The sequence below is a fragment of the Elgaria multicarinata genome, chromosome 1, assembly GCF_023053635.1.
Source record: "Elgaria multicarinata webbii isolate HBS135686 ecotype San Diego chromosome 1, rElgMul1.1.pri, whole genome shotgun sequence".
NCBI lineage: Eukaryota > Metazoa > Chordata > Lepidosauria > Squamata > Anguidae > Elgaria > Elgaria multicarinata.
The window spans coordinates 166,134,314-166,161,369 of record NC_086171.1 but is presented as its reverse complement, the minus strand read 5'-3'; the positions used below and the strand labels follow the sequence as shown (position 1 = coordinate 166,161,369).

At 39.8% G+C, this 27,056-nt stretch overlaps 1 protein-coding gene across 5 annotated transcripts in view; it reads right to left on the bottom strand.

Moving 5' to 3' along the window:
- Positions 1–3,421: 3,421 nt before the first annotated feature.
- The window catches only part of MDM4 (MDM4 regulator of p53), a 32,099-nt gene continuing 8,464 nt past the window's right edge, over positions 3,422–27,056 (bottom strand). For 2 of the 5 annotated variants that reach the window (XM_063142123.1, XM_063142133.1), the window contains exons 3-11: positions 25,490–25,564; positions 21,735–21,868; positions 21,094–21,143; positions 15,927–15,994; positions 15,184–15,283; positions 13,749–13,903; positions 12,691–12,837; positions 10,563–10,643; positions 3,422–8,554 (exon numbers count right to left, since the gene is read on the bottom strand). In XM_063142123.1, coding sequence (XP_062998193.1) covers positions 8,000–8,554; positions 10,563–10,643; positions 12,691–12,837; positions 13,749–13,903; positions 15,184–15,283; positions 15,927–15,994; positions 21,094–21,143; positions 21,735–21,868; positions 25,490–25,564 — 1,365 coding nt within the window. In that variant the 3' untranslated portion in view covers positions 3,422–7,999. Of the gene's footprint in view, positions 8,555–10,562; positions 10,644–12,690; positions 12,838–13,748; positions 13,904–15,183; positions 15,284–15,307; positions 15,995–21,093; positions 21,144–21,734; positions 21,869–25,489; positions 25,565–27,056 lie in introns of those variants that run through there. The other 3 variants (XM_063142142.1, XM_063142149.1, XM_063142146.1) reach the window with 3 other exon arrangements.

Below are 27,056 nucleotides of genomic sequence, written 5' to 3'. Positions count from 1 at the left end.
ATACCTGAGAGAGCACCTTCTCCCTTACCAACCTGAGGTCATCCGAGGGCCTGCTCCTGGTGGTTCCACATAGATCCATCCTCCGATTGGAGTCCACCAGGGGAAGAGCCTTCAGCATGGTGGCGCCCCTCCTGTGGAACTCCCGGTCAGGTAGGCGCCAACCTTGTACTCCTTTCGGCGCCTCCTGAAAACATCTTTATTCCAAGAAGCCTTTCTTTAACATGCAGCCTTGGATTACTGTTATTGCTTCTTTTAAATTTTGTTTTAACTGTTTTATTCTGTTTTTATTTTCATTTTACCTTGTACACCGCTTCGAAATTTTTCAATGGGGAGCGGTATATATTCATCATCATCATCATAATACTCAAGGTCTAACCAGTGCCAAATAGAGGGAAACCAGTACCTCGTGTGATTTGGAAGCTATACTTCTGTTAATGCATCCCAAAATAGCAGTTGCTTTTTTTGCAGCCACATCACACTGCTGGCTCATATAGCTTGTGATCTATAATTCCAAGATCCTTCTCGCTTGTAGCATTGCTGAACCAAGTATTCCCCATCTTGTAACTTTGCATTTGGTTTCTTTTTCCTAGGTGTAGAACTTGGCATTTATCCCTACGAAATTTCATTCTGTTGTTTTCAGCCCATCACTCCAGGCTATCAAGATCACAATCTTCAAATGGGATTGGATTTTTCAAGCCCAACTATTTTAAGCCCATTGTAATATTAAAAGCTTAAACATCTTCTAAAGTCCAATAGAACTCCCTAATGATTTCATTGAAGTAACCTTGTGTACATGTATTTTTCTTGTTTCTGCTAAAAACTAAGGTATCACCTTGGCTATCTTTTCTGTATCTTAAAAACTTAAGAAGAGCCATGCTGGATAAGATGAAGGGCCCATCTAGTCCAGCACTCAGTTCACACAGTAAATTACCAGCTGCTGACCAAGGAGCCACAAGCAGGACACAGTGCAACAGCACCCTCCCACCCATGCTCCCCAGCAGGTTATATAGGCTTCCTGCCTCTGATACTGGAGGTAGTACACAGCCATCACGACTAGTAGTCATTGATAGCCTTCTCCAGGAATTTATCCAACAGCCTTTTAAAGCCATGTAAATTGGTGGCCATCATCACATCTTGTGGCAGTGAATTCCCTAGTTTAACTCTGCACTGTGTGAAGAAGTACTTCCTTTTATCTGTCCTGAATCTCCAACTAATCAGCTCCATGGAAAGTTATGCAGTAAACTGTACCAAAATATTCAAATTGGTGCCTTAAATTTTCCCAGTTATGCTGAGAATTGTGTAAATATTACAAAGCTTGAATAGATGGTAACTTATTGTATGTAACTGGTGCCATCTAGTTGCGGCTGAGCAGCTATACTTTAGATACATTTAGAGCATCAGGCCTTTTCCTACAAAGTAGCTAACTATTTCTACCATCCCTTCTTATCATTGAGATAGAAAATGCTATGATGGTGTAGAAAAGCATAAAAATGCTCAGAGCTTAGTGAGTTTGCATACTGAAACTGAGGCATGGAAATGATTTGCATGTCAATATGTTATACAGATTAATATAGCTGCATTTAAAAGTGGCTCTGAAAAAGGATCTCTCCCCCACCCCCCAAAAAACCCAATTAGAGCAGCTTTCAGTGAAGTCTGACTTAATTCAAACCTCACCTACAGTCCTTCTAACATCCCAATTTAATTATGCCTGCCTGATCCTAAAAGTTATGCTATTAAAGAGATAGAACAAAATTTTTGAGTAGCTAATTCTCAAGGAGCTCTCTGGCAAATTCCTCATACATTTCATTCACAAATAAATTAGGTCTTTCCTCAAGTAACACTGGTTAGCTCCCATTTTACATTTTCTAAAAAAGAAAAGGGAGGAAAAAAGACATGCATTAACAAACACCTAGAAAATTATACTAATTTTATTTGCATAAGAAAAGTCAAGAACACAGTGCTGTCAATTTAATTGGATAAAAGCATTGTAATAGAGTGCAAATAAGCACTAACGTGTTCCGATTAAGTCTATGAGCCAGCCAGCATGCAACCCAGATTTTCACCTCTCCTGGAAATGTATTCAGAGGAAGAAAAATAGTGGGGGCAAGGATTAACAAGTTGCCTTTTTTGGAACAGAAAACAAGTACACGTGCAGATAAAATGTTTCAGCTACCCATTTCTAGCCAACATCAATTGAACATGATCCGGCACACTCATTTTCATGCCCAGGCCTGGGTTTTTGGGAAAGAGCACACTGACACGTGTGGATGTAATGATACTATCCAAGATTACAGCAACCACCACTCATTACTGCAGTAAATATGAAGTTAATCCAAATATTTTACAGCTTTACCCAGTCAAAGCACATTTCTTGATCACAGGTGTATATTTAGACTCAATTTCACTTCCAAAGAATTAGAAGGCATTCTTTATTAGTACTAAGTAACTTAGAATTGTGTCAAGTCCAAAATGGTATTTGAGCCATACTGTTTTATTATCAAAAGCTTCCTACCACTGATCAGTATTAGCAGGCTATCAGTGCAGTGGATCATCTTGGCCATTTGGATGGTCAAGCACACATCAACCTGCAGAGGAAGTGGGTGCTTAGAACTGCTTTGTTCAGTGTAATCGCAAAACTGAAAGGAACCGTTGTGAATCTGAAGTTGAATTGCAGTTTTTAGCTCACCCTTCCTTCAAGAAGCTCAGGGTCGCACATACGGTCCTCTCCCTTCTTCTAGCTTCACAACCATCCTGTGAGCTTCATGGTTGAGTGGGGATTTGAGCCTGGACCTTCCCATGGTCCAAGTCCAACACTAAGCACACCAGCATATACATCAGTTCTTATAAATATCTATAGAATATTGCCCCACATGGTCGAAGACCCAAGCTGCATTATAGGTCTTTTGTCCCTTTGGCAAACATGCAGTACAGTCCATTTCACAACAATGATGTAATAGAAACCATGGATAACAGCAAAATAACTATTTGTTGAGTTTCAAGCTGTAGTCTTAGTCAGCACAGTAATGAAGTTCAGCTGTTTAAGGCTAGAGATGTTATAACATGCAATTGGGGCAACTGACCTCCAGATGAAGAAGTTTAACGGTTTGTAGTACAGATTCCCTCTCAAGCAAAACAGTATTTGCTCAGGTTGCCATTTTAGGTGTATTCTGCACTAAGCTGTTTACAGATTTAGCTTGGGGGAAAGGTAATGCAACATGCCAATTACTTTACCTCGTAAAGTAATCTCACAGTAACTCAGTAATTGAACTTTGCATCTGAAATGGGGAGTATCATTTGAACAGCTCCTTCTATAGTGCCACATGACTCAAACTGCCCAGAGAGCTTTGGCTATGGGGCAGTATATAAATGTAATACATAAATAAATAAATAAATAAATAAATAAATAAGGCTGATCAGAGTATGGGGTAGCATTGCATTTAATTCACTTGCAAAAATTTATTTTAAACAATTACAGAAAAAGTACAAAGTAGAGGGCCAATTAGGCCTACAGAGTCATCCACAAAGCAAGACTACTTCCTGCCTACAATTGCCCAATGTAGGATTAGAATGAAAGAAACAGAGGCAGGGAAAGAATTACATAGAATGGACGGATTTGCCCGGGCTCTAGACAGATCTAGAAGTTATGCTCAAACACTGTGCTTCTGTAAAAAACATTGTGAGTTAGCTTTTCCACAGCATAACATTTATGCATGCTTACATATGTCATTTCTCAAACCTTGCCAATGGCCTGCAGCAGTGAGGATGTGAATCTCACATGGTATCATGACAGAGGGACAAGGAGAGACCTCTATGGAGCTGCCATTTTCGGTGACAACCCCATACTGAGTATAATGTCTAGTTCTAGCTTTAGAATGTGGTGTTTATGTTTACTGTTGAAAGAAGTGATTCTAAATCATTGTAAAGGTTTAATATTCACACAGAAAGACTATTTTAATAATATTTTTGAGTGTAATGAAAACAACTTAAAAGTCTCCCCCAATACATCTTCAGGCCTTTTTGCTTATAGGTTTGGTATTTCAGTCGACAATGATGTTGGGGAAATTCCCTTGAAATGACATTTCACCTCAAAAGGTGGCTAATATGTTTGCATTCATGACATGCAAATAACTAGCTCTTCTAGTAATTTGACAGGTTATGAATGGTCCTAATTTCAGATTCTCATTTTATTCCCATAATGCAAGCTACAACTTTGTTTTACCTTTAGGGGGTTGAGGAAAGGATAAGAAAAAAATTCATTCCAACAACTTAAAATCTACCAAGTGAAATACATAGTTACTGTAAGTTAACATGGTTTTTCTTCCACACCATTAACTGTGATCAGCTGTATACATTTTATAAAATAATATATTCAAAGGTTTTAAATAACCAGATCTCAAAAAGTAAGCTTTCATGTCAGATAAATCCCTAAATTATCTACTTGCTTTCTGCTCAGAAATATAGCATCAGTGTCGTGGAAAGAGATACTGGTTACTCTCTAGCATCTTAAATTAACATTTAGTAAATAATTTATTCATTTATAAAAGCCATCGACTACAAACCAGCAGCTGAATAATTCTGAACCTAGCTGGTACTTTGTCGACAGTTGGCTGTTGAATGGCTTGCACTCTCAGACTACTGTAGCCAACAACAAGACCTGGCAGTACACACTGGACTATGGTTCTGTCTCCCACTGAGTTATATGGACACACAGTACTCATAGCTTAGAGCATCAAAAGAAAAGTACAAGATACATTTGCATTTCATTTTAGATATACACAGCTTGCAGCAAAGTGCCATCAGTCAGTCAGTCAGTCTCTCTCTCTCTCTCTCTCTCTCTCTCTCTCTCACACACACACACACACACACACACACACCCAACTAGGGTTATTTAAACACTAAACAATTGTTCAAACCTTATTGGGAAAACAGCTCACAGTATCCAGAGGAAATGTTTTCAGGGTTATGCCGCAAGGCCTACCAGGCTGAGCATGAGACCACACCAAGTAGGCAAGTTTTATATCCTGTCTTCAAGAGCTACTCCAATACACTAGTTAAGGATCCCTGACAAAAGGTGCATCATACGCATACAAATGACAACATATAGATAGAAAATTGCATAGCTCCCAGGATCATACTCTTAAATACAGCTGGCTTGAAGTAGCAAAGGAGTCATCCTGGAAGCATCAAATGGCAGCTTAGTATATATTCAACTTAAGGTGGCATCTCATGTCATAGGGAAAAGTCAGAAAGGGGAAGCATAAACTGTATTCACTTTTTGTGCTTCCACAGAATAATGCAGAGGGAGAATGTGCGTTTCTCCTGCTTGGAGAAATACTGGGCTATTTCCACATATGAAACTCATACTGTTCCCCACCAGTTATGCAGGATACCATGCAAACACAAGCTACCTTCAACCTATCATATCAAATAGTCAACAAATAACTAAAAGTAATAATTACACAATTATCAGTAAGTATGGAACAGAGAAAAATGTGCATTCATCATCTGCATTGGCAGAAGAACTAGGAGGAAAGCCAAATGTATACTGCAGAGTTCTCTCCCATTTGGGATGAATGGTCAATTATAGGCAGCTTGCTGGAAGTTGAAGAATGAGGTGTAAGCAGAATAAGTGGCAGATAATGTAATTATCACCCACAGAGACGCTGATTGGGTGCTACAGTTCTAATGCTAATCTCACAATAAAAGCCACCTCCTCCAAAATAAACTTAGCTAATGGAGCTATGCAGCCAGCCCAGAAAGGACTGTTAATGGCCACAGTAGATAAGACACATCAATTACATCAATAGCAATAGTTTTTCTTCTCTCCCTCTTGCTTTCCCAAAGACTACTTTAAATGCAGGGACAGCAATAGCTCAATGGGTGGTTAAGGGAGCGAAAACTGTTCACTTCTGTGTATTGTTTCTTTCAACAATGGAAGCAGAGAGGCAGTATCAAGAACCTTTTGGTACAGCTGGTTGGTATAGGGAACTGGAGAGTCTGACTGCATACTATATTAAAAAGACGAAGAATCTTGTGGCACCTTGAAGACTAACAATTCTATTCTGGCATAAGCTTGTGTAGAACTGTCTGCTTAAATTTATGCCAAAATAAATATGTTAGTCTATTAAGGTGCTACAAGACTCTTTGTTGTTTTTGCTGCAACTAACAAGGTTACTTCTAGATAAAAAAAGGGAAGCAATGAAGGAAGACCTGCAGATTTTTTGAACAGGAAATACAATCTGCAGTTCATGACTAGTTAAACTTCATGCCCTCAGGGACAGTCTTGCTTTAAAAGAGCTTAGAACAGTTAAGGGTGATGCCCAAGGGAGGACCATGGCAGTTAATCACCTAAACTGTAGCCATAAAGCTGAACTGGAATTCTAAATCACTAGGGCATTCACTACTAGCACCACTTTTACCATTGGCCCAGGACCTACAGAAAATACATGACTGGAAACAATCTTGCAGTGCTCCCTGAGAACGGAGTAAACAAAGAGTAAGATCTGTATATTTTAAAAGGTTTTAAAGTGCAAGATGCCTCACTCTGCAGGACTCCCAACATTAAACTATACCAGGAAATAAAGGTGCCAAGAAGAAAGAGCACTATTATTTTCTATAGGCCCTGGCTCTGGGCAGCTGCAATGGCCAGATCTTTGGCAGAATGCTGTTGGAGGCTTGGATAGATGGATGGATATAGGCAGTACAATCTTGTTTCCATGAACTTGTGAGTTTGATAAGAATGTCTATCCTGACTAAATACAAGCTTCTTCTTTATTATATATTGTCTAATATCCAAATAACATTTTCTTCTTACTAAATATAATTTGGCCCTTGATCAGTCACCCTTGAAAAATTACGAGTACCAGCAATCAAGTAGTTGTTCAAACAAACAGTAAGTTCCTTCAGATACCAAAATTAGGCTGCGTTAGTTCTGTGATTAGTTAGGGAGGACTGATTTTCTGATTCATTAAAACTACATTTAAAGCTACAAATTAAATTGCATTTTTCATCTTTATGAACTCACCATAACTTAGATAACAGGAAGAACCTCTAAGGGCTTAAAATCTGCAACAACTATATCCTGCATGTCCCAACCCAAATGCAACAAACATGTGATTAGCTTCATATTTATATTCAGACACGGCTCTGTGTAAAGCCTACATCCAGTGGGAAGTACAGATCTCCAATGAGGATGGATGCCATTTTTGTGAAGAAGGGCCTACATTCCCAACTTTTGAGGGGTAAATCGCACAGAAAGGATGTAGAATACTATTCTAGTAGAACATCCATTGCATGGACATCAAGTAGACCTGGAGAATATGTGATCATGATCCCCGATTTTAAATCGGTTCTATACAGTGCAACATCTAAATAGAGCTTTGGACTCCAAGGGATCTTTGTCAAAAACTCATACCAGGATATAAGCTTACCACTGGGAGAACAGGTATGTTTTTCACATGTATTCCTAACAGCCTCCTATGGGGGTTAACTTAAAAAAAAAAAAACATATCCATCCTCTGCAGTTTAAATTAACTGTAAGAGGAAAAACCCAGCTGAAACTCCTTAATCCTCGAACTCTTTGAAGTTAAAGAAGTTTTCTAAACAGCTTGACACAATTGTACAATGAGGCTTCTGGACTTCAGAAATGGCACTATTCTACACATAGTATATTGCTCAACTTACAGCTAGTAAATGGCCAGTTGACCTAGCAATAACCAAGAGTTCTCTGCTTCCATTCAACTAGTTCATATAATAAACAAGCTCTGATCCATGACAGCCATTTCAACACAATACTAACTTCATGTTAATTTTCATGGTGCATAAATGTCTGAAATCTTGCTCCGATTAATTTTAGATCATACGTTTTCCTTAAATTCATGTTCTCTTTTTTAAAATTATATCTGCCTTTTCTAATAAGAAAAAATATACATCTGAATATATAGTATTACTTTTTAGAATTTGACCACCATTTCCCTACATCCCTCTACAACTGACACAGCTATGCTATGAAAGTCTTGATCACCATCTGAATCTGTTTCTTACACACTGGGCAAGGTGATCGGCCCTTCCTTAACATTTTTGCACATGTGAAACAGGCCACTAGGTGAGCTGTCTTTCCATGGACAATATTCCCATTCCGTGGCCTCTTCTGGCACACGATGCAAGGCTTCAGCAACTCTTTGCTACTTTCAAGGGATTGCACTTCTTCTTCTTCTTTGCACTTACCAAACTGCAATGAAGGCTCTCTGTCTTCATACCCTTTTGCTAGATCCAGGGAATCCATGGAGCTCTTAGGACTTAGTTTCAATTTGACTTCTGATCGGCACAGGTCTTTGGGTCGTACAATTGGAGCGGACACTGTCCTTCGGCAGTCTGGGACATCCATCCCTTCTGTGTCCTCTTTATTTTGCATTGTGGCAATATTGGATGTGGAGAGGGAATGTGCTAGCTTGGGGCAGTCAGAGAACCAGTCTTTCCGTAAGGCCCAGCAGCGGAAACAGTACCGTTTAATGGGAGAGTTGAACATCTTGCACTTGGTACATTGCCAAGAGTCCTGATGAGTGAAAGAGGCAATCAAACCAATCACAGGTTAGTGGATTCACATACTGCTCCCCTCCTCCTTTAAGCCATTTTTGCTGAATCTTACCCTTATTACCCCTCCCCAGATATCTTTAGAGAAAACCATTTCTCATTCTGTTCACTATATTGAATTTTCAATGCCCCTTTCTAAATTCAAGGGTAGGTAACTCCTTGAGTCAGTTAGAAGCATATTTCTCAGCCTCTATAATTATATAAAATCTGTTGAAACTACACAATTGATGGTGGCTTACTTGATTACCCTATACACCAAGGGCAATGGCTTTTTGAGTTTAGAACTATAATTCAGTTGTCCAGTGCCAGGGACAGCACAATTTGTCAAGCTGGCACACACAGTAAACTAAACTAAAAAGAATCAAAGCTTGATTCTGCAATCTATGAGGACTAGGGTGCACACTTCAATTGCAAAGCAAAGCCAGAAAAGAAAAATGGAGCACAGAATAATGAAAGAAATGGTAGTGTCCACCGAGATGGACTGAGAACGTCCTTGTGGAGGGATTAAATGGGATTCCCCCCCCCCTCGAAACTAAGTAGAACATTGGCACATTAATATAGATCGTATCTATTTTCTTTACAGACTTGATTCATTTTGAGGACCAGAACCAAGAACCAATGTGCTGATCCATCTAGTCTTGAATGCATCTAAAAAAAACTTTCACAAAATCATTTAGCCAACATGTGAGACTATACAGAATCTGCCCAGTGAATCTATCCCCAGGGAAAGCATTCCAGCTATCAAAAGATTTACATTCAGGTCCCTCTCCCCCAAATATGGAAATACCATGACCAAATTAGATGTGATGGTGGCAAGATACACTGTTCCATTCACTTATAAAGTGGAGATGAGGTATCTTAAGAACATAAGAAGTGTCATGCTGGATCAGACCAAGGGTCCATCTAGTCCAGCACTCTGTTCACACAATGGCCAACATTCACACAGTGGCCATCTTACTTTAACAGTTAAAGGAACACACAGGTGAAAGGCACTGAACATGCCCTTTTCCCATGCTTTACCTCCCAGTCCATTGCTCCAGCCATTTCTCTCCATTCCTCACTCACTTCCAGTAGGGAAGCGTAATGCAGGACTGTGGGGAGCAAGGTTCTCTTCACCAGCAAACCCCCATTTTCCTTTTAAAGAAAAAAAAACCCCACCCAGTTTCTATGTGAACAAAGTGGACACATGGATGTTGGCCCTGTCATATCTAATTTGGTCAGCAGCCCTGATATTTACCAGAAGGAAAACTAAAAATGTAAAAGCCTTATTCCTCAGTAGGTAGTATGTGGCCCCATCTGTTTGTGTACACACACACACATACACACACACACCTGAGCCGCTTACTGAAACCTGGCCTCTAAGTACCTGGGTTCAAAGCCATGAGGATCCCAAAACTAAAAGAAGCTGGCCATACAGAATATAAACAAATCAGGCCCTCAAGCAGCCATCAAAAGAATGAATGGAAGTATGATACAGACAGCTGAGAGACTACAAGTAAACACAAACTGTGACTGCTGAACGATGAAGACCATTATGTTCAGCAAAACTGTCTTGTGGACCTTAAAGACTAAGAAATATATTCTGGCATAAGCTTTCGTGGATACTGTCAACTGTTGAAGTGGACACTGTCCATGTAAGCTTCTGCCAGAAAAAAATTATTAGTCTTTAAAGTGCTTAAAGCTACCCCTTTAGACATTATGTTCAGTTTCTGTAACTTAATCAGTGAATGGCTATTTATATGCTGACATAACTAATTACCAGCAATTCAGACGTTCCAATAAAAAACAAATTGATCTGACACATCCTTCCCTTTTAAAACACATTAGTAGAAGTAAAAGAGGTGGGTTGTATTTTGTTGCTTAAGTATTGAAAGAGATGTAGTAATGAGCTTGTATGACCTGAACAAAATATACTTTAAGCTTCAAATCATGAACATTATAACCAAATATTAAGCTCCAAAGACACATACCTCAGCAGGAGCATCTATGTCTGTGTCATCACTTAAGCACTGTGAATCCTCAAAATCATCAGAAGATGCAACTTCACTCACCTGCAAGGTACACATCCAAAAAAGACACATGCATGCCATGACAGTCTTAAGTACAGAGCACCCACCCTTGAGTTCCTGAGAAGTGCTTGGTATCAAAATCTAAATCAAACAATATTTTCTAGAGTAATATCTGTCCCCATAATTTAAAAAATGCATAAATCACTCTGCACTGTAAGGTAAGTCATAGTATCTTTATATGACCATTAAAAGTAATCGATAAGCTTGATCCTTTGAGGCACAGGTGAACTCAGTGGCAAAGAGCACCTTTTATCAGCTTAGGCTGATATACCAACTGCGCCCTTATCTGGACAGAGATAGCCTAGCTACCTCTAGGTTATCAGCCATGCTCTGATAACCTCTCGTTTGGATTACTGCAATGCGTTATACGCGGGGCTGCCTTTGAAAACGGTCCGGAAGCTTCAGCTGGTACAAAACAGAGCAGCCCGTTTACTAACAGGGACTGGCTGGCGAGATCACATTACGCCAGTCTTTTTCCAGCTTCATTGGCTGCCAGTCCAGGTCCGGGCCCGATTCAAAGTGCTGGTATTGACATTTAAAGCCCTAAACGGTTTGGGGCCAGGTTATTTGAAGGAACGCCTCCTCCCATATGTACCTGCCCGGACCTTAAGATCATCTACAGGGGCCCTTCTCTGTGAGCCCCTGCCAAAGGAAGTGAGGCAGGTGGCTACTAGGAGGAGGGCTTTCTCCGCTATGGCACCCCGGTTGTGGAACGAGCTCCCCAGAGGTCCGCCTGGCACCTACACTGTACTCCTTTCGTCGCCAGCTGAAGACCTTTTTATTCACTCAGTATTTTAACACTTAATTTTAACTTAAATTTAATTTTTACTGTTTTAACTCTGTATTTTAATCTTATATCAATTTTGCTGCGTGGTTTTATCCTGGTTGTGCTTTTGATACTGTATTTTGTATTTGTGCTTTTAACCTATTGGTTGTTTTATCATGGTTTTAATTTTTGTGAACCGCCCAGAGAGCTTCGGCTATTGGGCAGTATAAAAATGAAATAAATAAATAAATAAATAAATAAATAAATAAATATCTAACCAACTCATCGAATCATTTTCACTCTTTTAGTGAACATATTTTCCTCATAACAACTGCACGTCCCCATTGTCCCCATTTTATAGGTAAAATTGCAACTTGGCAATGGTCCACAGGGGTCCTTCTCCGTGAGCCCCTGCCAAAGGAAGTGAGGCAGGTGTCTACTAGGAGGAGGGCTTTCTCTGCTGTGGCACCCCAGCTGTGGAATGAGCTCCCCAGAGAGGTTCCTTGGTGCCTACGGTGTACTCCTTTCGTCGCCAGCTGAAGACCTTTTTATTTTCTCAGTATTTTAACACTTAGTTTAACTTAAATTTAAACTTTGCTGTTTTAATTCCATATTTTAACCTATATCAATTTTTGCTGCGTTGTTTTAATCCTGGTTGTGCTTTTTATATTGTATTTTGTATTCGTGTTTTTAAATTGTTGGTTGTTTTTATGCTCTTCATGGTTTTAATTTTTGTGAACCGCCCAGAGAACTTCAGCTATTGGGCGGTATAAAAATGTAATAAGCAAATAAATAAATAAATATAGCAAGACCAGCTTTCCCACAGCCAAAATCCTATGCAGTATTTGCTAGTCTAGGACAGTCCTCAGATTCGCCCAGCTATAAATCAAAATATATACAAAGTATATAATGCAACTAGTATCGTAAGATGAGGGCATTAATCTTAAGGGTGAGGCTGCAGATCGTTTTTTAATCAAGTTATTCTTAAAAATGGTATTGAATCAGTTGGAAACCTAGATATGTATTCCTGCCAATTAGCGAACAACACATCTTAACATGAAATGAGTTACTCAGGGGACTGTGCTTTGATATGTGACAAAGCCCATGATACTGCACAAATACCTTTGCTAAAATGGTAAAGCTAAAAATGTAAGCCATCAGCTTACTAAAGATAAAAACAAGACTAAATAAAAGTGCAACCAAACCACCAATACTCATTAGGTCAGATGACCACCATTCATTTACTTTGGTTTTGAAGCTTACCATTTTGCTACCCTCTTTTCCTTCTTCATCAGTTTGTTCACAATCAACTGGTTTTGTTGGGATTGTGCCATCTAACTGGTCAGAAGAAGCTTCATTGAGGAACCACAAGTCATCAGTAGTATCTGAAACAACTGCTGTATCTAAATCCTAAAGAGAAGAGGGAGGAAAGACTCGCCATTTGCAGACTTGCAAGACCTATTCTTATTATACTACTGGATGCTTAAAAGCAACTACAACATATGATTAACCAAGACTTCTCATCCAGCCACACGGGATAAGAAGCAAAACTGATTTGACCTTTTTTTCTTCCTTGTAGTTCTTATCAACATTGGTATCCGGATGCTTCTGCAACATGTTCTGAGTGGCTTTACTCAACTCCCTGATCCCTATTTAACCCCAAATCATATTAAAAATGTATTACATTATAAAACAAATTCTTCAATAACTGTATGAGGTATGGATAGAGCTAAATGAACTCAAACACACATACACATTTAAGTATTCTAGGACTTTGAGCTCCAAAGTGCCTCACTTCCCAAAGGAAAAGATAAGTCTCCATATGTAAGACTGAACAACTGTGAGAAAAAGTAAGCCTCCCAGATTCCCATTTCCTGCAATCCAAAATTTGTGAGTCTTGACAGGGTCAAGTCAAGATAAAATCCAGACTATCCAAATCCTTACTTGCCCCATTATCCTGCACTGGTTTCAAAATTCCATTTGTTTGGCAAGGTTTTTCTTCTTCCCTGAAATCCATCAAGAGCCAAGTCAAACAAAGGATAAACTGAACCATAAAGCAACCCTGACCTAGCAAAAAATCATCAAGAGTCATCTATACCAGCAGTGCAGAACCTTTTTCCCATCAAGGGTCAATGACATATGGGAAAATCAAATGTGGGCTACAACTGGTGGTAAGTGGAACCGGAGATAAATGTGGATGAAATTTGTAGCATTTCATAGTACCTCTGTGGTACCCTACATAAAATTAGGCCAAGGTCCACAGGTTCCTTACCCTAGGTTTATACATAAACATCAAGTAAGTATTGTTGCCTAGCATTTACCTGATTGGTATGTATATCTGTTGAGCCATTACTTCTGGATTTGTAATTGCTTCTAAGATTCCCTAAAAACCACCACGGAAGGCCAGCTATATCCCACTCTTCAAGCACCAGATCCAGTGTGGCCTGTTCTTTTGAAACGTTATCTAACAATATATCTGTAGGAGCCAAGCAAAGTTCAGATTAGAATATGCTTGTTGTGTTCATAAACTGACAGAAGCCAGCCCAATGAAATACAGTTCATTCTTAAATCTATATCCTTCTGCTGAGTTACACTGAGCATTCCTATCCCACCAGAGAGCAAGTAGGCACATGAACACATACACACACAGAGGAATATCCCACTGGCTCCCCAGCTCAACTCTCTACCATGCCTTAAATATTATAAGCCATTCCCTGCATATGTTACGTGTCCAGCAAAACCACTTTAGTTCTCATGCAATATGAATTTTGACAAGGAGGATAATAGGATCAACTTGATGAATTGTGAACCAGCTGTTTCTATAATCATTTCCTACCATAAACTCAATTATGATTAATATCCTATCTTCTGAACAAGATATCAGCGGCTTTACAGCACCTGGAATCATAAGGCTATTCTATAAGCTACATGGAAAACAGCTTCTCCTTTTATCCATGCCTGCAATTTTCACACTTACAAAAGCTAACTAGTATTTGAACCTACAGAGAACTCTAATCATTCTTTGTATAAATAATGAAACTTGTCTGTTTTTTTGGGGTTGTGTTTTCTGTTTAAAAGAAACTAGCTTTGAATATCAGGGGAATCTAACAACTTGCATAACAATAAGAGCAAAAGATGGGTATGTTCACATTTCATACAAGATGGGAGCTCTCAATTTTCCCACACAAGAACACTTTTTTTTTTACCAGTAACTGGCTTTAAGCACTGGCTGTAGGAAATGCAGCCTTTATTTCTACATGAACCACAGAAAAAACTATTGAGGAAGACGATGTCCAAGATGTTTAATGATAGATTTGTTGTTTGTGTGAAGATTCAGAGGATCCTGAATATCTAGTAGAGATGACAAATGAAGCCCAAAGTCATACTTTGGAAGATTAATTTCCATACTAGGGTTTTCATTTTGTTTGTTTGTTTTTAGTCTAAAAGCACCTGCTCTGATCCATACGATTTCACCCCAGGACTGAACTTCCCCCTCCAAAAAAAGCTTTCAAATGAGAGACCCTTCCTGCCATCTTGTCTTATCACAAGTCAACAGTGATGTGGAGGTGAGTCTTGGTAACAGAACACACTGGACAAGCAAAAAGGCTCTAGTAAGCAATACTGAAACAAAGAACCAGATGCAACAAAGTAAAAGAGTAACAAAATCTTGGTCTAAAAATCAACAATGAGAAAACAGGCAACTCACCATGTAGCAATCATGTTTAACTGTGTTCACATCACAAACATTGTACTCACCTTCATCTTCTTTGTTTGTGTACTTTGAGGTAGACAAGACAGATGTGTCACCTTCATCCTCTTCTTGCCCAGTGACGAAGCTTCTCTCTGTGCTACCCTGCTTAAAGGAAGAAGGAAAGACATCCATTAGCCCAGCAGACCTTAGAGAGACATAGGGATGTAACACTTCCCTTCTGAGTCACCAGCTGCAGAGCAACACCAAGGAGTTATGAAAGGAATAAAGATTTATTGAACATACAAAGAACATTTATTAAATGACCAAGAAGACTGCTAAGGATCAAGTAACACATAAGTAAATGTTGCAACCAAGCAAAAACAAAAATGTCGACAAACGTTTCCAAGAGCTGCACTCTGCTAACAACATTAAGCTCGATAACTGTATCCCAAATCATGTAGCTCTGTCTCAAACTAACATAATCCAGCAACAGTACAGGTATTAGAAATTTTAGAATGCACTAAGCAAAATTCAATCACTTTCTTGGTTCAAAAATCCCACCCAAGAATATGACAATGCAAGCTGGCATGACTGAGGACAAGAAGTGTTACACCCCAGAAAACACACTCAGAGAATGGAACTCTGTTAGGTAGAGAACAGAGAATGTTCACTCTGTCCCTGTTCTGTGAACTCCCAAGAACTTCTGAGGAAGGCAAAGGCAAGTCAGAAGTTCTGGCAGTCCACCATGCACAGGTACAGAGAAGGGGCGCTCTGTACATCAAAAGAAACCACCCAGCAGTGGGTTTACCTTCAGTCGATCTTGGCTTGGATTATCCACACTCTGATCCTTTGCGAGAGCAAGTGTCTGTGCAGCATCTAGAGAGCAGGTAAAAAAAGAAAAAACCCTCCCTGGTAATAACCATTCTTACAACACAGAGGGGTCCCCTGAAAAGCAACCACAAACCAAGTTTGGCAGCTGTGGAGATGAAAGTGTTGAAAGGTAAGAACATATTCTTCTCAGCCAAAACTACTCCATTTTCTAGGTCATTCACACTTAAAGCCTGGCATGTTTGCCTCCAACTCTTGACTGACCTGACCTGATCCTATCCTGACCTCATAAACTGCAAGCTATATTTCCTAGTATCTTCAGGGAAGGTGACTGAGGGTGAAACGAGCCATGATATAACTAGCCATTAATAATTTTAATTTTTGTGAACCGCCCAGAGAGCTCCGGCTATTGGGCGGTATAGAAATGTAATAAATAAATAAATATTTGTCATACAATTTGCCCTTTGGTGGTTTTCGTTTTAAAAAAATCAAAATAGCTAGTGCACAGAAATGCTGGGCACAATCGGAATCAAGGCATAGGCTGGCATGCTTTAATTCAACTGAAATCACACACACACACTAATCAACAGGAGCTGTCCATACTAGTGGAAGCTGTCCTCCCATTGCAAGTAGTAGTCACACAAAGTGGTGGTGTGCAATTCTGATTGAGGCCCCGCAATAGGGGTAAGGAGTTAACACCACCTCCTTCCACACCATGGGTGTCACAGGGCTCCTACACCTATTTAAAAAAAAAAACTATGTGAGAGCTGACTACATGACAAACAACACATCTAGTTTGGCCCTCAAAAGTACTGCAGGGTCCATGGCATTAAGAAGAAACTTAATAGGAAATGATTTCTTGCTGCAAGTCTCCAATTCAGCTTCAAAGTGAGACACGGATGTAATGTGGTAATATCATGATCAAGATACATTGATCAGCTTATCAAATACCATATATAAGTGGACCAATGCCCATTCATCCACTGTATCTGGTAATGCTCAGCAAGTAAGCCAAATTAAGTCCTCTCACTGCTGCATAGGAAAGTCTCTTTCCAAGGCTTCCCTCCATGCCACTGTAGGGGCAGGCTGAGCTCTGTTCTCACAGTTGCAAGGCGGAGCATTTAAGAGTAGCAGATACCTTCTAATAGCCAGTAAGCTCATGCTGTGTAAGATGAGACTCCAACGAAGGAGAAGCCAAAGTTTTTAAAACAGCTCACATTCTCTAAGTAAATACAGCAGGGTTGTATAGCATAATCTATAGCATAATCTCAAAAGACCACTGCAGTTGACAGTTCAGACTTCTGGCAAGAGCAATTTGTCCCTATTCCAACAACCACTGGTTGGGGAAGTAACAGAGAAAGTGGGTTGGTAGCAGAAAAAAAGGGACGGCCCATCCACTTTGGCTCTGCCCACTGCCAGCCTGTGGCCCAAGAACTTGGCGTCCACACTTTTCCTAAAATGGTCCCAGAATCAGAAAGACTGAGAATTAAGGTAGTACTAAAGGAGAGAGAGACTCATGAAAACAGAATCTCCTCTAAAGCCCAGTGAAAGTATAAACAAAAACCCAGATCACGTTATTTAGCCAGAAATAGGTGAGTAATAAATGTTCTCTAGGCAGAAGCAACTTCACAGTAGTTACTTTTTCAATACAGATATTAAATCTCCACATTGGAGAAGGCATGCACCCTGGAATAGCTGGAGGGCAATATAAATTATATTTTTGTCTTCAGCAAATGCATTGTGAAGTTTGTACTCACAGCAACTTTCCAGTGCAAGAAGCAAAAACATGAAAGCTCACATTTACCACCTAAATAAAAGAACACATACACACCCCAAATACTTTAGGAAAAGCGTTAAGACTTGTTTTCTCTTCAAATAGCGCAAGTTGAGTTGAGTTTTGAATAATATGCAGATTCATAATAATCTTCATTCTTACCAGAAGAGAGTTTAAATCATATTCTAGACTTTTGAAATTAATTTGTTTAATCAAACATCATTCTGACACTGGCAGCCATTCCAATCATCATGAATGAATGAATGGGCATTCAGTCCACCATTCTCTCTACCAAACCCATTTCTACAGCTCAACTATGTCAGGACAACATTCCTACTCCAACCTCTTTCTGGTCCATAAGGCTGCTAGTTCTGATATTTGAATGGAGTTGAAATGGAAGAGTTGGCAGGGATTATCCACTCAAATCAGATTACTAACCTCTGAAGAATAAAACTAAAGTTAAATAATACTCTTACACCTAAATTTTTACAACAGAGGTGGGCTACATGCAGCTCCTGCTGCTACATATTGCCCTCCACTAAAATTCATGGTGAAAACCAATCTGCAGCTTACCATCAAATTTCAGCATTAATCTACCCCAGAAAGCTAGAACAGCCATACGCAGCTTGTTTTCAAGCTAGATTTGGCCATTTTAGCCTTCCATAATGGTTTTCTCGCAAAATTCAGTGGCAAATTGCCAATTTTTTGGCCGCCATGAATTTTGGTGGGGTTGCACCAGGGGTCTAAAATGCCCCCTAGCTTTATCCTCAAAATTGCCTGCTCCTGTTGTACAGTTAGTTTATTTGTGGCAAATGTTGGAGGCAGTTCGTTCCATTGTTAAACTGCTCATACAGTCAGATACTTCTTCCTAAAATACAGGTCAAATCTACTTTCTTGTAATGTTGAACCTGTTGGTTCAGATCCTACCCTCTGGAACAGAATACTTAATTCTCTTCTTAATTCACTCATACTCAATAGTATTTGGCTCATCCTCCCACAATCCATCTCATTTCCTTCTTTTGTCGTACCAGCAATCCCCAGATCTTTTTCTCTTATTCCAGCCCTTTTAGATATTTATACACTGAGCAACTTTGAACCCCTCCCCTATCCTAAATTCTGGAAAAATCTCAAATTTCATTGGACAAGAAGCCCACTAAACTAAGGTGGTTTTAGAAGCAGTCCCATAGTACAAAAAAAGTACCATTTACCAGGGTGAAAGGAAGATGTTGCACAAGCCTTTCATTGCACCTCAAAGGATTCTTTGGATCACCAAAGAATACATGAGTGTTTTACATATTCCAACTTTAGTAGAGTACCTTTCGAAAGCTATTCCATTATTTGTCTTCCCTAAATTTCCAGTAGATTCCCACATCAGAACCACCTTACTTGAACTGGACTGATGTTAATTGCTTGAATGCAATCAGCTATATAAATAAATAAATAATAATAATAACAACAACAACAAAAACAGTTATTTTGTATAAATAGCCACTGAGGCGAAGCCTTAGCAGCCTCAGGACTATTGGGGGTGAGAAGGAGACATTTAACTCTTTCTCCCTGCCATGGTCCCAACAAAATTCCCCACTCTGAAGCTGCTACTTGCATATCAAGGGAAGCACCCTTTATCACTTGACTAGTGAATATGGCCAACTGGTACCCCAAATGCCAAACTTTCTGAGGTCCTGAATCAATGGGTTGCTGGACATATGACAAATAGGAACAATTGCCTACATCTTTACAGATGCACAATACAAGAATCAGGCCTATCAAGTCTGGATTATTTTTGCACCAAGCATACACAGTAAGACAACTCAAACTGCATTCAGGCAACACTCACCTTCAACCTGAGGACATCCTCATGGATGCCCCCTGGCTGTCGGTCAGTATTACAAGAATGAATCTTCAGTGATTGTTCATCTCAGGGTTTCTTCTGGATGAATAGAAACTAACTAATGAAAGACATTCATAGACATTCGAGTGGAGGAGAACATCAAAAATAGTGACTTTCCTTCACTCCTCAGATATGAATATTTCTTATGATTTCTTTGCTTGTCCTTTTAGTATTTGACTTCTGAGAGATGAACAGTCAGTACTTCACAGAATGTGGCATTAGCCAACTACCAGGAACAAATTTTGTTATGCAGCTATGGTCAACATTTTCAAGACTCTGAAAGAAGGGTTAAAATGAGGATGGTCCAACAAGGTCAGAAAACAAGGGTTTCTCACAAGTAAAACCCAGATGTTTTATTAAGTTACCAGACAAATAAAATGGAAGGCCTAAATTATTTCACCTTTCCTAGTCTTACGTGAGGTTAGGAAATAAACCAACAGCAGAGTATACAGCAAGGGTGGGCAACTGGGGGACCACCAGATTTTGGAACCTACAACACCCATCAGCCCTAGTAGCATACCCAATGGTGATTCATGATGGGAGTTGTAGGCTAAAACATTTGGATAACCATGTTGCCCATCCCTGATATAGATAATTACATAGGTTAAATCTCAGTGATGGATAACAACTGGCATTCCCATCCCTGTTACCAAATTAAGCCAATTCATCTTTTTAACACAATTCAGCACAAGTTAAACCCAGAAAAAGATATGGTATTTCAACACACAATTAAATGCTTTGCCCACTCTTTTCACTAAGACAATGTTTGTTGGATTTCATTCACTTTGATCCCATTCACACATAACAGCTAACCATAGGCTAAACAACCTATAGTTAATTGTGACTGCCCTGAAGCAAAAGAGCGCACTGTCTCCTGTGCACTGCCACTTCCGGTTTCTTTCAGGATTGCAAATCAACCTGTTCCTGGGTTGTTGCCATGATGCGCAAACCTGGCCATTTAGGTTGCTGAGGGAAACAATCCAGAGTTCTGATCCATGATTCGTTGATGGTAAAACAATCCAGAGTTGTAACACAACAACAACCCAGAGTGCTGGGTACAGATGTCATGGTAGCAACCCAGGAATTGGGGTTCCTGGGTTATTTGGTGATCCGGAAAGGAAGTGGAAGTGGTGAGTGTGTGGGAGGCAGCGTACTTGCTCACTCCAGTGAAACCAGAGCAAACTATGGGTTGTTTAGCACATAGTTGTTACATGGCAAGCAGGTGTATGCGTTTAATGCTCCAATTATCCTAGATGTCTTAACATTATGCCTCTAGTTCCAGTCCAATGTATATGTCATGTAAAAGGATGTTGTTGTTTTGACAGCAATTTCTAGTGGATGTGAGAAATGTAAGAGGGCTGCAATATCCCCAGTCCTCCTAATGATTCATCGGCAATCATTTCAATCCAAAGATGTTACAGTTTTACTTACCAAAGTAACATTTTACAAAGCATTGAATAAACTTGACTATTAGAAGCTTACCTGTAACAGTAGCAGGAGTCACATTCCGTTTCAGCATGTCATAAACTGGGCTGTGGAAAAGTAGAGACTAGTGAGAGCAGAACACACCACCCCAAAAATTAGTATCTCCTTAACTTCAAACATTATGCAGGGCAAGACTCCAATGAACTATGCCAAGTTCTAGAATTATTACATGTTTGTGTTGAAAGGCCTCTAGCAGAGGGTCTTGTGGTGGGCAATTTGATCCCCTACCCATTTTGGTTCTGCAACCTTGTTGTAAAGTGTTTTCAACCAACCTAGATGGTTATCAGAATCTTTATAGCAGGGGTGGGCAGCTTCTGGGGCTGTACCGATACCTCCAAGTCCACCAGGGGCCACCCTCCAGCACGATCTTCTCAGAGGAACAAGGTGCCTCTGAGCATAAACTCAGTCCAGAAATTTGTTTTCAGTATCAGAACTGGAGAGAGTAAATCTAGTCCTGTTTTCACTCAAGCTTTCTTGATTTTAGCAGTGGGGGAAAGGTTTTCAGTTTTTGCTATTATTAAATCATTGGAATTTGGAAATCTTTGGTCACCCAACCAGTAGATCCCAATCTACCTTCTGCCTACCCCTGATTTAACACATGGAAATGTTGTTTCATGTATGCTTTGGAGACTTCCTACCTTGGGTCTTTCACAGAGAAGCTTTCACGACCCAGAAGATCCCCCAACTGGTCTCCTCCACAATAAACCATATGCTGTTGTTGTTTGTCATACAGCTGTTTCAGTGTGATATACTCTCCAAGATAATGTATGATCTAGGTAAATAAAAGACAGCTCCAGTTATAACTACCTTGCATTAAATAAACCAGGGAGGACTGTTTTCTATTTCAATTATTTCAGTAATTGTCAATCACCACCCTTATTTATATCCTCCTCCACCTAACAGTAGTCTTTCCACTCTCTATAAATAAACTGTTGTATTTTTTTTTAAGTTTTCCAGCCCTATTTCACTTTTCATGAAATAAGGCTCTCTCCGGCCTTATAAAGTGGTTAAATTATCACCCTCTTGAATACATGTGGAAACTGAGAAACAAGGAGACTTAATACTATCATTTGCTGCAAGCCACAAGCAAAGACAGTCATAGGTAAATAGTCCACATAGCATAACAAATGACATGGAAAGTCTACAAAATAAGTGGGACCTGCAACAAAATCCTGCAGTTTATTCCCATGCCCTAAGAGAAGTGCTCATGTTCATGTTTCTAGACAGCCTTATAAAGCAGGTGCCTTATAAAGCTATTCAAGCTTTGGGGAGTGGGGGGGGGGAGGCGTCAAGGAGTAGGGTATGGATAAAGTATAAGCCTTCCTGACCCCTTCTCTTGCATTGCTATATAGCACTAGAGGCCTGCCACTTCTAACCAGAGAATTTTATAGCTGTGTGCAGTGAGATGTGCATACAGTTCAAGTAAAATACACAGCTAGAATACCATCAGCACAGACCCACTGCCTGCACTGGGCAAGTTTATATGAAGTTTCATGTGTTGCTTGATTGCAGCGTCACTACCTCATGAGCACTCCAAATCCAATCCACTACAAGTGGTACAGCCACATCAGAGTATATAACACATAAGTGGAATGCATCTTTCAAGCAATATATTATCCATAATATATGATCACCCCTCCATACCAACCCAAAAAAGGCTCACTTGGAGAAGATAAATGAAAAATGCTTCCACCCACTGCAGAGACAGGTCCTTACTGTGCTAAATGTAGACGGCTATGGCAAATTAACATTTTAACACAGAAAACTCTTTCATTGAAAGTATTCAATTTGTTTTTGCAAAAATATTAGAAGCTAAATAAGTTATTTAAATGCATAAGTGTTTAAAATAAGTCACACGGCTCTGCAGGAATATCTGACACATTCCTAATGAAAAACCACTGCATTTAATTCCTAGCTGACAGGACACCCCTGTAAATCACAGCTAGTGTCATTTTTCTAATCTTGTACACACTTTGCATTCTAATCTTAAAATAAATGATTTTGCAGGGTGTCTTGGGTTTAGCTGACAAGACATTTCCAATGAAGAGGGGGGGAAATAAAAAGTATAATTTTAAAACTTTCACGCATCAATTGACAAGAAAAAGCATCTCTTAGCAGTCACTCAGGAATACAACCACCTATTGCAATTTTCTGCACACTGTTAAAACTGCTTTTTATACCCCTAAAGTATTTATTGTATCAATGTTTAACTCTTTTTTCGTGCTTTCGTAACAGCTTCTACATAAGTCTCTCAAAATCTTTTGATAAATAGAACACACACCCATGAAACTGAGGATTCTTCTATTTTACATATTGGGATGAAACTTAACCTTAACTCTAACCCAGTCCAGGTCCGGGCCCGATTCAAAGTGCTGGTATTAACATTCAAAGCCCTAAACGGCTTGGGACCAGGTTATTTGAAGGAACACCTCCTCCCATATGTGCCTGCCCGGACCTTAAGATCATCCACAGGGGTCCTTCTCTGTGAGCCCCTGCCGAAGGAAGTGAGGCAGGTGGCTACTAGGAGGGCTTTCTTTGCTGTGGCACCCCAGCTGTGGAACAAGCTCCCCAGAGAGGTTCGCTTGGCGCCTACATTGTTTTCCTTTCGTCGCCAGCTGAAGACCTTTTTATTTTCTCAGTATTTTAACACCTAATTTAACTTAAATTTAAACTCTGCTGTTTTAAGCTCATATTTTAACCTATATCAATTTTTGCTGTGTGGTTTTATCCTGGTCGTGCTTTTTATATTGTATTTTGTATTTGTGTTTTTAAATTGTTGGTTGTTTTATTATGCTCTTCATGGTTTTAATTTTTGTGAACCGCCCAGAGAGCTTTGGCTATTGGGCGGTATAGAAATGAAATGAAATGAAATAAATAAATAAATAATAACCTTCTGTACTTCAGGCTCAAACTCTGAGATGACTGCTTATAGTCAATAGTCTTTATGGAATGCCCAACACTGTCACTAACACACTGCTCACTCCCAGCACTAGAAACAAACAGCAGCACTTCATTTTAGCCACTAATCGCTATGCTGAATGCTTAATAAGCTTGCAGAATTACAGACATCAATATTCCACCCACTGGGAAGAGAACATCAGAAGGTAGCAAACTAGAAATGTTAGGAGAACTGAGAGAAGCATCCAAAATTGACACGTACCTTTGTCAAACAGTCACTGTACAGGTAAAAATTAGAGAGCATAAAACTCATCTCATACTCAGACAGTACATGCAAAGTCCATTCTACATGGAAATTGCAGACACATTTTTTAAAACTCCAATATCATAAACATAGGAAACAAGAAATGTTTCCCATAAAGCTGAGGCAAAATGTGCCATCTTCACCAACCGGTTTGCAAGCTATGAAATTGGGCAGGGAGTGGATGCTGGTAATAATAGGAGTCGGTGTGAATAAGAGCAGACTTACTGGTGGTAGTAACTGTGTTTTCTAGCTGCTGCTGAACACTCCCCACCCCCTCCTTCTTTCTTGAATGCTTACAAGACGCCTGCCCTTACTCTGGAACCACAGTGTGCACTCCCAACTTAGCTTCATGGCTGCCACTTGCACTGGCTGCCTGTATGTTTCCAAGCCCAATTCAAGCTGTTGGTTTTAAACTATAAAGCCTTACACGGTTTGGGAACGCAATTGCCGACCGAGAACCTTTCCTGATAGGAACCTACCCATACACTACGCTCAGCATCTAAGGTCCTCCTCCGGGCACCTCCTCCAAGGGAGGCTCAGAAGATAGTAACAAGGGATAGGGCCTTCTCTGTGCCACCCCCTCCCCACCCAATTATGGAATGGTCTCCCCAACGAGCCCGTCTGGGGCCAACATTGTTATCGTTTCGGTGCCAGGTTAAGATATTTCTCTTTTCTCAGGCATTTGGCAGCACATGATGAGTTTTAATCAGGTCCTGGATTTGTCTTATGGTTATGGTTGATTGCTCAAAGCTGTTTTTAGATATATGTTGTCTCTGTGTGTACTGTCTGTACTTTTATGTAAATGGTTTTATACTGTACATTTAACGGATTTTCATCTTTGTAAACCACCTAGAGAGCTTCAGCTATGGGGTGGTATAGAAATGTAAATAGTAGTAGTAGTAGTCGTCGTAGTAGTAGTAATATAATAAGCAGTAGCAGCTTTTCTGCTTGGAAGCGTAGAGATACAGATTTAGTTTAAACTACATGGCCGCTAGCCCTGGATTAGAAACAGCAAATAAAATCAAGACCCCAAAGTCAGGATACCTCCTACCACACTGCAGCTACTATTATTGTGTTTTGTTTGTTTTGTTTTCCTCAAAGAGAACCCTTTGGGGCTGAAGAGTGGGAAAGAAATGAATGAAGCCAACAAAACTACCTTTCCACTACAGAACAGCATACATATCAACTCACCTCCTTTAGTGTGAAAGTTTCACCAGGAGCACCTACAGCTTGCAGAATCTTCAGAAGTTGTAGTTTTGGTCGTACCTAAGATATACAATATTATATTTTAACCATGTTACGTAAAATTTTGAGGAATGCACATAAAAATCAGAATTTCTGTGGCTACAGATTTAACACTGTAGATACCCTACACAAATGCACTGTAGAGTATCTTGTAGCACAGAAAACTAAAGGCAAAATGCCTCATGCGTACCTCAAACTCAGTACTGCCAAACTTGCTTGGTCCTGGACAAGAATAATTTGAACACTGTGCTCCACAAGGTTACATTGGTAACCTTGAGATTGGCTTACTTTCTGAATTGACATTGAGACGGCCCTTCTCTGTGGTGGCACCCACATTACGGAATAATCTTCCCTCTACGCTACACCTCAATGCTGGCATGCTTTAGGAAATTATTGAAAATGCATCTTTTTACTTTGGCTTTCTTCCAGTCATGAGCTGTTTTGAACTAACTCTAATACTGTATTATTATGTGTTTAGTGTATTGTTCTATCATTTTATGGTGGTGGTGGTGGTGTAAACCGCTTCAGGATTTGTGCAAATGAGAAGCAGTACAGAAATATTGCTAAGGAATAAATGAATACCAGCTTTCCCCAATTACGTTGAGATAAATAATAATTTCAAGGAGATGAAGCTATTCAGAAGCAACTCATGACCTTGATGTAAATCACATATTGGACCTCTCAGTAAACCTTACCTACATATAAGGAGAGGCACTGGCAGTGTGTCTAATAAAATCCCAAGTACCAACATGCACATGACCTGACCCTCACTCTCTCACTTTCATGTTTATAAAACCCAGTTAGGGGCACAAGAATGCTACATCACCTCCAAGTGAAACTTCATTCAAGAACTTAGTTAGCTGCACTCATGCCAGAGACAGCTTCATAAAGCTCAGGAAATGAGATCTGAAAAGTGTTGGTAGGAAACAGACTTTTCTAGACTGGGCTAATTATTTCCCCCCACATAAATAAGATAAAAACTAAAGTTATGCCAGGATAGTTTTATTTTTATAAGGCAGAACACAACTCTACATATACCATATTTCTTCGATTGTAAGACGCCATCGATTGTAAGACGCACACTAATTTCAGTACCACCAACAGGGAAAAAAAAAACCTAAGACACACCCGCAATTCTAAGACGCACCCCATTTTTAGAGATGTTTATATGGGGAAAAAAGTGCGCCTTAGAATCGAAGAAATAGGGTAGATTAAGGGTTGCACCCATGCTGGGCAAAAACATGCAGGATCAATAGCAAGCTACTGTTTGTGGTCATTAACTCTTGCTCCTCTGCCAGTTTTGTCACATGCACAGAGATCTTGGAGAGCAGGATGCTCTAACCTTGTCCTGGGCTTTTGCAGGAGGCAGCAAGGTACTGCTTCTGCCTTCCACAAAAGCCCAAAGCCAGAGAAGACACCCTTGTAAATATGCTCTTTGCAATTCAGAGAATTCAGGAGAAGGAAGGATCTCTGTGCATGCCAGAGTCAGCAGCAGTTTCCAGGAGGGAATGAG